This window comes from Gossypium arboreum, chromosome 9 (assembly GCF_025698485.1).
Source record: "Gossypium arboreum isolate Shixiya-1 chromosome 9, ASM2569848v2, whole genome shotgun sequence".
Classification (NCBI taxonomy): Eukaryota; Viridiplantae; Streptophyta; class Magnoliopsida; order Malvales; family Malvaceae; genus Gossypium; species Gossypium arboreum.
The window spans coordinates 8,809,732-8,821,510 of record NC_069078.1 but is presented as its reverse complement, the minus strand read 5'-3'; the positions used below and the strand labels follow the sequence as shown (position 1 = coordinate 8,821,510).

Below are 11,779 nucleotides of genomic sequence, written 5' to 3'. Positions count from 1 at the left end.
ATTTAAAAAGACCATAATTTTATTTTTATTTTTTCATAATTTATATATTTTATTTTTAATATTTTTAATATTAATTATTTTAAAATTTAATATTTTATCATTTTTCAATTTAATATTTTTATAATATTCTATATTTTTATCATTTTTAATTTAATATTTTTATAATGTTTAAAAATATTTTTATAATATTTATATGTTTTATGATTTTCTATAACTTTTTATGACTTTTAGTAATTTTTATCGATTTTAATGCATTTCAATGATTTTATATATAAAATACTAATTTTTGACAGGTAATATAATTCTTGCATGCCACGTGGCAAAAAGAACCTAAAAACTATGGTTGTTTGCTTTGTAACATTGACCGTTAGAGTTAAAAGTCAAAGAGCTTAATTGATTATAATTCTATCATTGAAAGGCTCAATTGAGTGTAAAAAATTGAAAAATTGAAAGGTTTTTAAGACCATTAGCCATGAATAGAAATCAATTAAACCCTTTTAAAATTTAAAATTATTTAAAATCATAAATTTTGTAATAATAAAATGTTATAAAGATTTTAAAATTATAAAATACTTATTAAAAATAACAAAACTAACTCATTAAAATCTAATAGTTATAAGATTCTCTTTTATTGGGTCAAGATTATTATTTAATAAGAATGTATACTTTTAAATTTTTATATCCCTTTTCTATAATTTTTATGATTTCATAAATAATTTTTAAATTTTAAAAGGGCGTAATTGATTATTAATTTGTTATTAAGACCTTTTTCACCCTTTAGTCCTATTATTTTTAAAATTTCTAATTTACTTCCAATAAGAGTCAAATCAAATAAATATGTAAAAATTTATGGCTAAATTTATTATTATACAAACACCAAATCAAAACATAGGGCCATTTTACTCAAATAGTGGCTAATTTACCCATTTGTTGAATTAAAGCACTAAAATACAATCCAAATTTTGTGATACAAAAAAATCACCTCTCTGTCCGGTTGGGTTCCTAGCTATGGCCCATTCAGATAATTATCGCTTGCCATCAGGGAACCAACCACATCCATCTATTTCTAGTTCTACAAGTAAATTTAACAACTTTTAAGTACTCTTAATCTCTATCAGGTCTAATTGTAATTATAATTATTAACATCCGATAATAATGCTAGGCTTAGTAATAACAATATAAAAATTATATAAAATTAGTCAACTAATCCATTGATAAAATAACAAAAGACTTGCATTGTTATAAAGTATTCAATTGATACTTAATCTCAACTTCAAATCTAAACAACCTACTCCCTCTTCCCCGTACCAAAAAAAGAATTACATAAAAAAAAAAAGGGGCTAAAACTGTAAATTGACCTTTATTCTATTCAGAGTTGAAAAGAGGGATATTAAAGACATGGAGAATGGGAGGGAGAGAGATTGTAATTTATATTACAATATCCTGTGGCTGTGGATGTGAATTAATAAATTACAACAAAGTTGCATTACATGAGACTCAACGTCAACTCAAATTCAAGGATTATGGCATTGCAAAATTGGGGCGTCCACTCGGATGGCTTTTTAACACAAGGCCATATATATTTATATATCATATTGTTATATCTATATATGGTACACTCGAAAATAATAATAATACAATAAAAATAAGAAAGAAGGCACTCTTACTCCTATACTTCAACCCTTTTTATGAACCCTACGCACTGAAACAGAGGCCGTTTAAAGTATCAACTCCACCAAGCTTTCTAATTTTTGTTTCTGTGTTTCAAACCCTTCACTTTTTGTTGTTGGCCAATGCTTTATTTAATTGTTTCTCTAACTGCAAGTGATGACACAAAATAAAATCAACTCAAGTTCCAGTCAACACTATATATATATATATCCTAAACTCTTCATTTTCTATGATAAAGTAGTTGTGTTCAAACTTATATCCCAAACATGTTGGCAAATGAGCACGAGGTTATAAAGGTAAAAAGAAAAAAACATACACTATATCCTACACGAACCTTAAAAAGTCCAAGTAACATAGATTGAAACAACAAGAGCATATAATTTGGTTTGTACAAAAATCCGTAAGAGATCATTAATTTCATAAGACATAATGAAAATTTTAACCTTTATATTTTTTATCAATTTAACCCTCATTCTTTTCCTTTTTAGATAATTTTGATCATTTACCTTTACCTTTCAAAAAGAGTAAAATTGGCTTTCTTTTAACGAAAATATTGATTAAAACATTAACTTTTTAATGATTTTAGCATGATAATCTATGGGTGCACTTCATAAAAAAAAATCAAAATTCATAAAGAAATTCATAAAATGCATAAAACCATGTGAGTTTACCATGTTTAAAAATAAAATTTTACGTTTTAATCAATATTTTTGTTATAAAGAAAATCAATTCAACTCTTTTTGAAGCTCAAAAATAATAAGAGTTAAATTGACAAAAGAGATAAGCGTTAAAGGTTATTTTTGTCATTATGTCATTTCATAACACGAAACCCATGTAACCTGACTCAAGTATGAATGTCTGATGCATGTAAGTGTTCAAAAATATGTACGCTCAATCCTTTTTCTTTTTTTCTTTTTCTTTTTTTTTTTTCATATTTGGAAGATCATATCATCTTGAAAAACCAGGACCAATTTTGTTAAAAAACTCCAAATTTAACCAAAATACAAACAGATTTTACCGCATTTCAACTGGTTTTTCAGTTCCCATTTCCTGGTTTTTACTGGTTTTCTAATTTAATAGCTCAACTTACATGGTTGAACCACCAAACCAAGACAGGTCCAGTTTTTAACAACCATGCCGAACACGTATAAAAAACAGATACTTTAAGGAAAATGAAGAGTTTAGGTAGCATAGCATCACATTATACATTTAATTCAAGGTTAAAGGGCAAACCTGCATGTTCTTCATTTTCTGTCTCTGCAATTCCTCAACGAGGTTCCCAATACTGAGAAAAGAAATGAAGTTTTAAAGTAAAATATAAAATAAATAAAGAAAATCAGTACCATTTGTGCTTCAACTCATACCTCTGTTGCAGCTGAAGGACCTGAGATTGCAGCTCTCTTTCCCTTGTAGAAGAAGGTGGTATCTGCCAAACACAATTGCAACACCTTCATCATTCCTCTAGAAAAATAAAATTTTTAACAAGGTATGGCAATACAAGAACTCAGAGCATAGCTCAGTAGGTTCGTTCTATCACCAGAAAGAAGTGGTATTTAGCAGGGCTAAGATTAAAATCCCAGAATCCACAATCTCTTCCCCTATCTCTAGGCTAAGACCTCTTTTGCACCACAAAAAGGTCGCCAATACAAGAGACTCGCATGAGAAAAATCAGGGATTTACATTAGATGGAATCCAGGTTATAAGAAATCATAAATAATAGGGAAATGGACACCATGGAACATTACATTAAGAAAGGTCGCATGGTTACTAAGAAGCTAGGGTTGATTAATTACCTGCAAAAGGTCATTGGTGCCCACCTCTGACAAGTCCCCGAGCTTACCTGTATAAAAGATGTAAATTTTAGCATCATAATTTCTTCCACAATTGAGCACCAGAAAAGTGGACGATCCAAGTATAGAGGCACTACCAGATGATTGCTCCAAATATTTGATCAGTCTGATGATCTCTTCCTGTCAGCAATTATCAATAAAGGGACTTGTTTAAGACAGGCAACCACTGTGAGATGAGATGAGATAAGATGAGATGTAAGGAGAACAAACATACCCTTTGCATGGTGTTCTGTTGCAAAATGCATTGTAGAGATGGGAGAACTGCACTTGCTCTAAGGTTTAGCGACGTTGGACTGGTTGAACCTCCAGTGGCCGGGTTAAAAGTGCAGTTGGTAGGTCCCTGAATGAGAGAAAATAATGGCAATGGTTACAAAGCCATTGCCTAGATGATAAATTGCTAGGTTCCATCCTTATTATTCATCGCGAAAGCACACGAATTAAAATACACATTGACGCTCAAAGGAGACAGTTTGCAGGAGCAACTGGGTGGGCTGAGATGACAAAAGCATAAACCACAAAGTTTTCAAAGGTAGCAACAAGAACTTGAAATGGATAAGCAACACAAGTCAAACCATATGCAAAGAAACAAAAAAGATATGAAACCAACGTCTGCAGTGTAATCATTTTAGAATGTAGTCATAACCCTTTAGTAGAAGTATGATTTATTCAGTATGACATTAAAATAGAACAGTTGATGGAATCAGATGCATGCCACTTTGTTGATGCATCATGTTACACAATGCCGAACAAATGGTGGTCAACTAAGTAGGATATTTATCCAGATAGATGAATTCCACAGCAGCAAATTATTAGAGACAGGTAGAGATATAGACACTCCATATATGCATCAATTCCTAACTGTGCCTTAAGATTTCAAGTAAAGACTGCTTATCAGTACAAAGTTGCATGTTATTGGCTTATTGTACAACAGCAGAAGATTCTACCGAATAGGCTGCAAAGTCAATTTATACACAGAAGGTATGAGTTTTAATATATAGCAGATGTACCTTGGGACTGAGATCTGCTGAAGTCACCTTAAAGCGTCCCCGCTGAACAACTGCTCCTTCTGATGAATCCTCTGATAAGTAAGAGGCAAAGACACCAAACGAAGTTCATTTGTGTACAAATAAGTAGCTTCACTTCTAAGTAGAAAAGAAAGAAAATAAAAACAGGATATACCAGATGAAGGGTTATTTGTTTCTCTCCTCTGGCGGTACAACAATGGACCACTGTAGTTGCGTTCAGATGGAAATTTAGGCTGTGGGAAGTCCCTGCAAAACAAAATTGATAAACCCAATTTAAAATAAATTGGCATACAAAGATTTTCCAGTAAAGTAAATGGGAAACGATAAATAAATAAATAAATAAATAAATAAAAATAAAAAGCTAATGTTCTTTTGAACTACAGAATCAATAACCAATACAAGAAGAAAGTCCCAGTGTACTACATACATCTAGGATTCCTCTAGACTTGCAATCCATAGAATTCAGAAACTCATCATATCTAGAGCTTGATAATGGTAAAAATATCTTCCTATATTTTGGGAAATGTCACTTTAAGTATTGTAATGTTTGGTGATAACAGTTTTCAGTTCAGGGTAACTTCACTTAAAGAAAGCTTACCTGTCCCCATCTCCAGTAAACTTGTTTGGTGAATAGGCACTATCTGGTATTAGCGAACCGCTCAAGAACTTTTTATGCTCTGGAATGACCTGGCGTGTGGAAGAGCTACTTTGCCCGGAGTTCTCACCCTCATTTCTTCCAGCATCTTGGTCCATGGCTCTTGATGACTTTGTAATTAACTGTTCACTTTCCAATTGGGTAACACCTTTCCAATTTGGACCATTTGTACCCTCAGCTTCACCAATGTCAAAACAGCCTCTGCACCAATTAAAAAGTTGGAAAAACAATGCAAAGAAGCTAATTACCAAAAACCACTTAGACAGGCAATCTTCCTTTTTCCAGAAAAGAAGTAGTACTTAGTCTAATAGATAACATATATGTTCATAAAGTATATAAAGAAGAGGGTAAAAAAAAAAAAAAAGCCAATAACTTCAAACTAAATTATTAAACTTGTGACAAGATACTGCTTTCTATTTGCAAAAATTACGACCTACAAATCCTTTTGACTGACAAATGTGAATAACTATATCCTTCTAATTACATTATAACAATAAATTGTTTGCAGTAAGGTCATGAAAGCATAAAAAATGTCATACTTGAGTGCTTGAAGTGGCTTAATAGGAAATGAAGCAAGTGAACTCTCCAAATCATGAAGATCACTAAGTCCGTCCTGAAACAAGTAAAAGGAGGATGTAAATCTGAAGTACAAGATTAACCGAAGCATCAAGGAACTACAGAAGGGCTGCAATTGAATTGTATAGAAAGCATTTTAGGGTTATAAGTGGTACCTCCTGGCTACTTGCAGCAATGGAATTATTAGGCATTTCAGGAGATATCCTCTCAGCTGATAACCCAACTACATCATGCCGGTCCCTTTGTTTCCTGCTCCCATCTTGATCTTCTGCATTTGGTGCATCATCGTCATCTTGAATCTGCAGGTATAACAATAGGCATTTCTGATGAGATAAACATATAAAGCAGTTCTAGGACTACCTACAGATAAATAATAACAAAAACTTGGATGGGGAATTGAAACCACTTACGAGTGCAGCCTGACTTTTTAAGTCCTCTAGGTTGAAATTCCAAGCACTAATCCCTTTTATGTACTCTTGCTGCAAGGTAAAAGGAATTCATATTCAGAATGGTACTATGTAATCATACAGTTTTTTATATAACACGGTCATTCATTAGTCAAAGTAGAGCCAGCAACAATAGTTTCTCTTATCCATAAGACCTGAGATGGATGCGGCAATGACAACAATTGGTTCACTCAGAATAAAAGGCTGAAAAATACTATTAAGACATAAAGGGAAAAAGCTAGCACTATCAAATTTTGTCAAGAAATGTAAAAAGCTCCATTCACCTGTGATAATTGCTCCTTGTCCTCATAAAGAGCCTTATTCTGTACAAGAAGATCGGCTTCTTTCGTCTGAAACATAAAATACCAGATCAGAATTCTAGATTAGTTCCTCGTCTTAAGCAAAGGTCATCAATTAAACAAAAGGGCAAGTAAGAGACCTTTAGCACCCTAAAACGTTCACCTAATGGAGCAAGGCCGTCAAGAATGGTACGAGCTAGATAATCATAGGAGCGTGCATGTTTAAAGAAATGGTGCTTCAAAAGCTTCTCTGAAGTTGGACGTTTCTTCGGGTCCTTCACCAAGCAAGCAGCTACCAACTCCTTGAAAGACTGGAGAATTAAAAAGCTCTCACAATGTTACTATCAGATACTAACAAATGATACAAATCAGTAAGACAATTGACGAGCACAAACCTTTGAGAACCTCTTGTCTCTTTCATAGTCTAGACCAGGAGGAGCATTTTGCAAGGTCATTAACAAAACCTGCAGCAGAAATGGGATTAAACAACTAAAGTAAGAACTAAAAGAATGACAACAAAATACAAATAATAATCAACTGGTTTAACTATCAAACAACTGATATTTACTTTCATTGGTGGATACTTGGAAAATGGGGCGTGGCCATGAGCAAGTTCAAGAGCTGTAATTCCGAAAGACCAGATGTCCGCTCTGTAAACAGAAAAGAAGAGGAAACAGAATGATTTAAAAGGTATAACAAAGGAAAAGAATAAAGGAAATGCAATGAAAAAGTATAGATTAGTGAGGCAATCAACTCACTTAAAGTCATAACCATGCAATTGCTGCATAACTTCTGGAGCCATCCTGATATAAAAACAAGAAGACACATGTGGTCATCATTAGCTCTCAAAAATTGAATTTCCATAGTAAAATACATGATTACAATCTCTGACAGTCAAAAGGCCAAGGAAAAACAAATACCAGCAAGGAGTTCCAACAAAAGTATTTCTAGAACGCTGTCTGTCTCCAGTATCAAACATGCATGCTGATACTCCAAAGTCTGCCAACTTGACCGCACCATTAGAATCAACTAAGATATTACCCGCCTGCAAATATAAGTTATAAATGTATATAAGAATAAAAGAGAAATTTTCTGAACAAGAGTAGGAAGGAACAAGGGCAAAATAACAGGCAGTAAGCTATCAACATATGTAGCACAACTGGCATCCTCCTTGTCAAAGAAACAACAAGAACAAATCATATTGAAGTAATAGACCACCACTAATTTTAAACTCAATGCTACGATATCCAATCTCACCCCTATCATTGTTTTCACTCTCACCAGAGCCAGCCTCAACACCTATCCAAATGGACCCTAAGAGATTCAATAGTATACTGGTATCAGCATAAGGTTTCTCTACGGAATGAAGGAGCAAATTTTCCCCCACTTTCCGTATATTGTCAATTACATGATAAGAACTATAAGTTATTCATATTGATAGTAAGAAAATATAGCTTAAGCTGTATCTTTACTGAAGACAGTCCATAAATAACCAGGTTGGTCTCAGAATATAAACTATTTGCAGAAATAAAGAAGAAAAACATGGCATAAAAGTAAAAGAAGAAAGGGCAATAAGGAACCTTCACATCTCTGTGAATGTGCCCATGAGCATGAAGATAAACAAGAGCTTTAAGAACTTCACGCAACAAAGTAGCAATGACAGGCTCTTCAAAACCTTCAGGAAAAGCAGATTTCATTATATGCAAGCAAGACCCCCCAGCCATATATGGCATCACAACCCAAAGGTTGTGACCGGTAGCAAATGAGCAATGTGCCCGTAATAAATTTGGGTGATCAATCAAGCTCATAGTCTGGACCTCTCTACGAATTCCATCCTGCATCATTCATGATCAAAAATCTTAAAATGATGTGAACTCTTTATGCCATAGAGTTGCAGGGACTTGAAAGAGAAATCATAAGTAAACATGCTTCCCAAGTGATAGATTATGAAATACCGTACTTACCAGATCGTTATTGCACTTCTCCAAATCAAGAACCTTGATAGCAACAATCTCATTAAGTGGAATGCATAAAGCCCTGTACACAGTGGCACTGACACCTTCTCCAACTTCTTCATATAACTTATAATCTTTTGCATTGACTGGAAAACGTTTCTCAAAAGGTTGCTCCATAGCTTCTTTTCACAGCATACCATTACCACCCACCCTCTTTACTCTTATATGTTCCAATTAACAAAAACAAACTTTCAACTAAAGATTGGACTGTCAACCTAATGCGGAGCTTCTTCCAATTTGGTAGCATATTCTCTTCTTTAGCACACAACAGTTTACTAGTTCATGGACTTCATCAAGGTAATAGGCTTATCCAGTCCGCTCCATTGCATGCAGATCCAGTTAAACCCAATCCTAGTTAACAGCACAGAAGACCTTGCACATCAAACCAAGTACTCTTGTCATTGAACTATCAGCAAAGCCTATGAGAAAAGTGGTTTTCCCCAGATAGCAAATAGAAACCTAAAGAATAGCAAATGTTGTATGGCAAGAAACTAATAGATGCACTCGAAAGCTAACCAAAATTCTGTTTAAACTAACCAAAAAAATTAAAAGGATGTACGGAAGGCAGTTGGTAGTAGGGTAGTTTTAACCTGTAAAAACCCCAAGAAGAAATGGAATTAATTCTTCTTTACAAACGGACCCTTTTTCCAAAGCAATTAAAACCAATAAGCAAAAATTACCTTCCTATAGAAATTAAAACAATTAGATGATATAGAAGAAAAATTTCTAATAAAAACCATGGAAACTCAACACCCATCCTTGCAACAATTAATTTTAAGAATCAATTCAAATAACTAGTTCTTGATCAGAAAATTCAGCTTTTGAACAACAGTTCAGATAGCCTAAATTGCGACTGTTAACTATCAAAATAGTATAGCATTCATAAAATCTCTCCAAAGCTTCCACATTACCTCTAAAAAACAACTAATCTAATACTAAAAGCACAACCAAAATTCATCAATTTCAAATAACTAAAAAATTTCATAAAAACATATGAAGAAAAAAAAAAGCAAGATAAACTTATTCACAGATTTGATACAAACCTAGGGTTTCAGCAGATTCAAATCAGAGCTGAACCTGAAAACAGAATATAAAATTTGCATTAAACAAATCGAAACCCAACAGCACCACCTCAAGTCGATTAAAGACTCGATTTCAATTTTCTCAGATATTTTCTTCTTCCTCCTCTTTCCTCTTCTTCTTCTTCTCAAAGACGTCTCTAACGATGACGATTTGGCGATGATAATTATTGGTTGACAAATATTATAAACTTTAATAAAAAATAAAAAAATTATTTTAATTAAAAAAAATCTTCGAGTTACAGGTCCCTGGATCGAATCTTCCAAGTTTCACAGTTTGCAAAGAAAATAAATAAGTAAAAATAATTTCCTTTTTTGAATTTTTTAAGCTCTTTTTGTTTTTTTTCGCAGACTAAAAATACAGATAAAAAATATTATTATTATTATTATGAGAGGAGAAGCTCAAGTTCAAAAATTATGCCAATTTAAGTGGGACCCGACCCGATTTAGATGAGATTTTGGGGGTTCTCGCTCTAATAGGTGAAAATATCGTTGTTGGGGCGGGTTCCGTGATTTTATCGGGCCAAATTATCAGATAAGTGATTGCTATCACCTGTTTTGCCTCCCTTGGTCAACCCTAGTGTCATCCTAAAAAATGGCTTCAATAATTTTCTTGATTTATACATCATTCGCTTATATTAGTGGTAAAAAAATTGAGTCGAGTCGAGTCAAATTGAATTAAATTCAAACAAGTAATAATATAACAACCATTAAATGAGAAAAAAGAATAAACTTTAAACACGAAGATCGAATCTTAAATTTAATGTCAATCAACTTGAGTCCACACAAATTGTATCTTAAAGTAGTGATTTGATTGATCAGATCGATTTAATTTGAAGATTAGTGTTTGGTATACTTATAGTGAAATATATTAGCTCCATAACTAAAGTTAAAACAATACTACAATTTTACATAATTTTATATTGGTGATTAAGAAATCACAATCTATCTCGTTTATTTATTTTTAAATATTAATTAAGAATGTATACAATTTTTCCCCTGCTCACGGAATTAAAAAATTATACCATTAGTATATTAATTAAGAATGGATCAATACCTCTATGGCATTTAGATATGGTACTTCATGACCAATAAATTCTTTATCATTTTCAAATAACGAAATTGATCGTTACTCACATCTAATGATTGTACAACCATCGAGGTGCTCAATAGATGTGCTTTATCCATATAATTTTTTTTTAAAAATATTTTTTGTATATTAGAATTAAGTGACTCAAATCCTTATTTAAGTAAAATACAATGGTAAAATAAAATAAAAGAAGAATCCATATCGAATTACACTTTTTTTTATTTTATTTTAGAATAAGGTCTTTTAAACCTTATTAAATTCTATCTATTTGATATTGATTAGAATAAGGTGTTTCAGTCTTACTAGAATATGGCTTTACAAGCCTATAAATAGACATAGTCTATTCCTCTTGTATTGTATTCGAATTCGACATAGTGAATTTTCTTCTCCTCTGCCCGTGGTTTTTTCCCGAAAAGGTTTCCACGTAAAAATCTGTGTGTTTTTTATTTTTATTTTATTTTATTTTTTTTACAAATTGGTATTAGAGCTTCCGGGTTGTTTATCTCGATCATGGTAATTGCGTTTTTGAAGTATAAAATTCCGTTGTTGGATCGCAACACCAGATTTGCATTGTGGCAAATTAAGATGTAAGCAGTTCTTGCAAGATGGATCTGGAGGATACCCTGCTAGGGATAGATAAAATGCCTTCGACATTAACAGACTAAGATAAGAAGCGTACGGATCGAAAGGCGTTAACACAATTAATCTGCATTTTTCCAACAAAATTTTGCAGGATGTGATGAAAGAGAAGACCGCCGCTGCATTATGGAAGAGGCTAGAACAATTATGTATGTCGAAAACTCTAACAAGCAAGTTGCATATGAAGCAAAGTCTTTATGCTCATCGTTTGGAGGAAGGTGCGTCTTATAACACCCCAATTTTCGGGAATCCTGTGAATGTTGGCATAGGTTTAATTATGTTAGTGGGCCTCTAGAAAGCCCAAACTTAAGATAGAACCCGACAATTTTAGTTAATTTTTGTTCCATAAGAAAAAGGGGGTGAAATTATGAAATAGGACCTATGTGAAAATGTTTGAAAATGCTATAGATTAAATTGAAGTGGCCAAATAAATA

At 32.8% G+C, this 11,779-nt stretch overlaps 1 protein-coding gene across 9 annotated transcripts; it reads right to left on the bottom strand.

Moving 5' to 3' along the window:
• Positions 1-1,185: 1,185 nt before the first annotated feature.
• LOC108489356 (serine/threonine-protein kinase BLUS1-like) lies at positions 1,186-10,035 on the bottom strand. Of its 9 annotated transcripts, none has more exons than XM_053018504.1 (22): positions 9,669-10,035; positions 9,075-9,127; positions 8,487-8,888; positions 8,103-8,357; positions 7,443-7,567; positions 7,281-7,325; positions 7,091-7,172; positions 6,918-6,986; positions 6,663-6,833; positions 6,508-6,573; positions 6,188-6,256; positions 5,933-6,076; positions 5,741-5,814; positions 5,145-5,402; positions 4,701-4,792; positions 4,529-4,599; positions 3,736-3,861; positions 3,599-3,641; positions 3,465-3,511; positions 3,036-3,097; positions 2,905-2,956; positions 1,186-1,818 (listed from the first exon to the last, which is right to left on the bottom strand). In XM_053018504.1, the coding sequence occupies exons 3-22, from the start codon at positions 8,652-8,654 to the stop codon at positions 1,774-1,776; spliced, it is 2,064 nt and encodes a 687-aa protein (XP_052874464.1). In that variant the 5' UTR covers positions 8,655-8,888; positions 9,075-9,127; positions 9,669-10,035; the 3' UTR covers positions 1,186-1,773. The 9 variants fall into 9 exon arrangements, with proteins under 9 accessions (XP_052874464.1, XP_052874461.1, XP_017649339.1 ...); XM_053018501.1 differs by having other exon boundaries at positions 8,487-8,909; positions 9,669-10,034; XM_017793850.2 differs by having other exon boundaries at positions 8,487-8,909; positions 9,581-10,031.
• Between the last annotated feature and the right edge of the window lie 1,744 nt (positions 10,036-11,779).

What these genes read in the sequence shown, in the direction of transcription:
- LOC108489356 (XM_053018504.1), bottom strand. Translation starts at nt 8,654, where the DNA reads ATGGAGCAACCTTTTGAGAAACGTTTTCCAGTCAATGCAAAAGATTAT. An exon ending in AACGTTTTAGGGTGCTAAAG is followed by an intron (nt 6,574 to 6,662) that starts GTCTCTTACTTG and finishes TTTATGTTTCAG; the next exon opens with ACGAAAGAAGCCGATCTTCT. An exon ending in AACAAATAACCCTTCATCTG is followed by an intron (nt 4,600 to 4,700) that starts GTATATCCTGTT and finishes CTTACTTATCAG; the next exon opens with AGGATTCATCAGAAGGAGCA.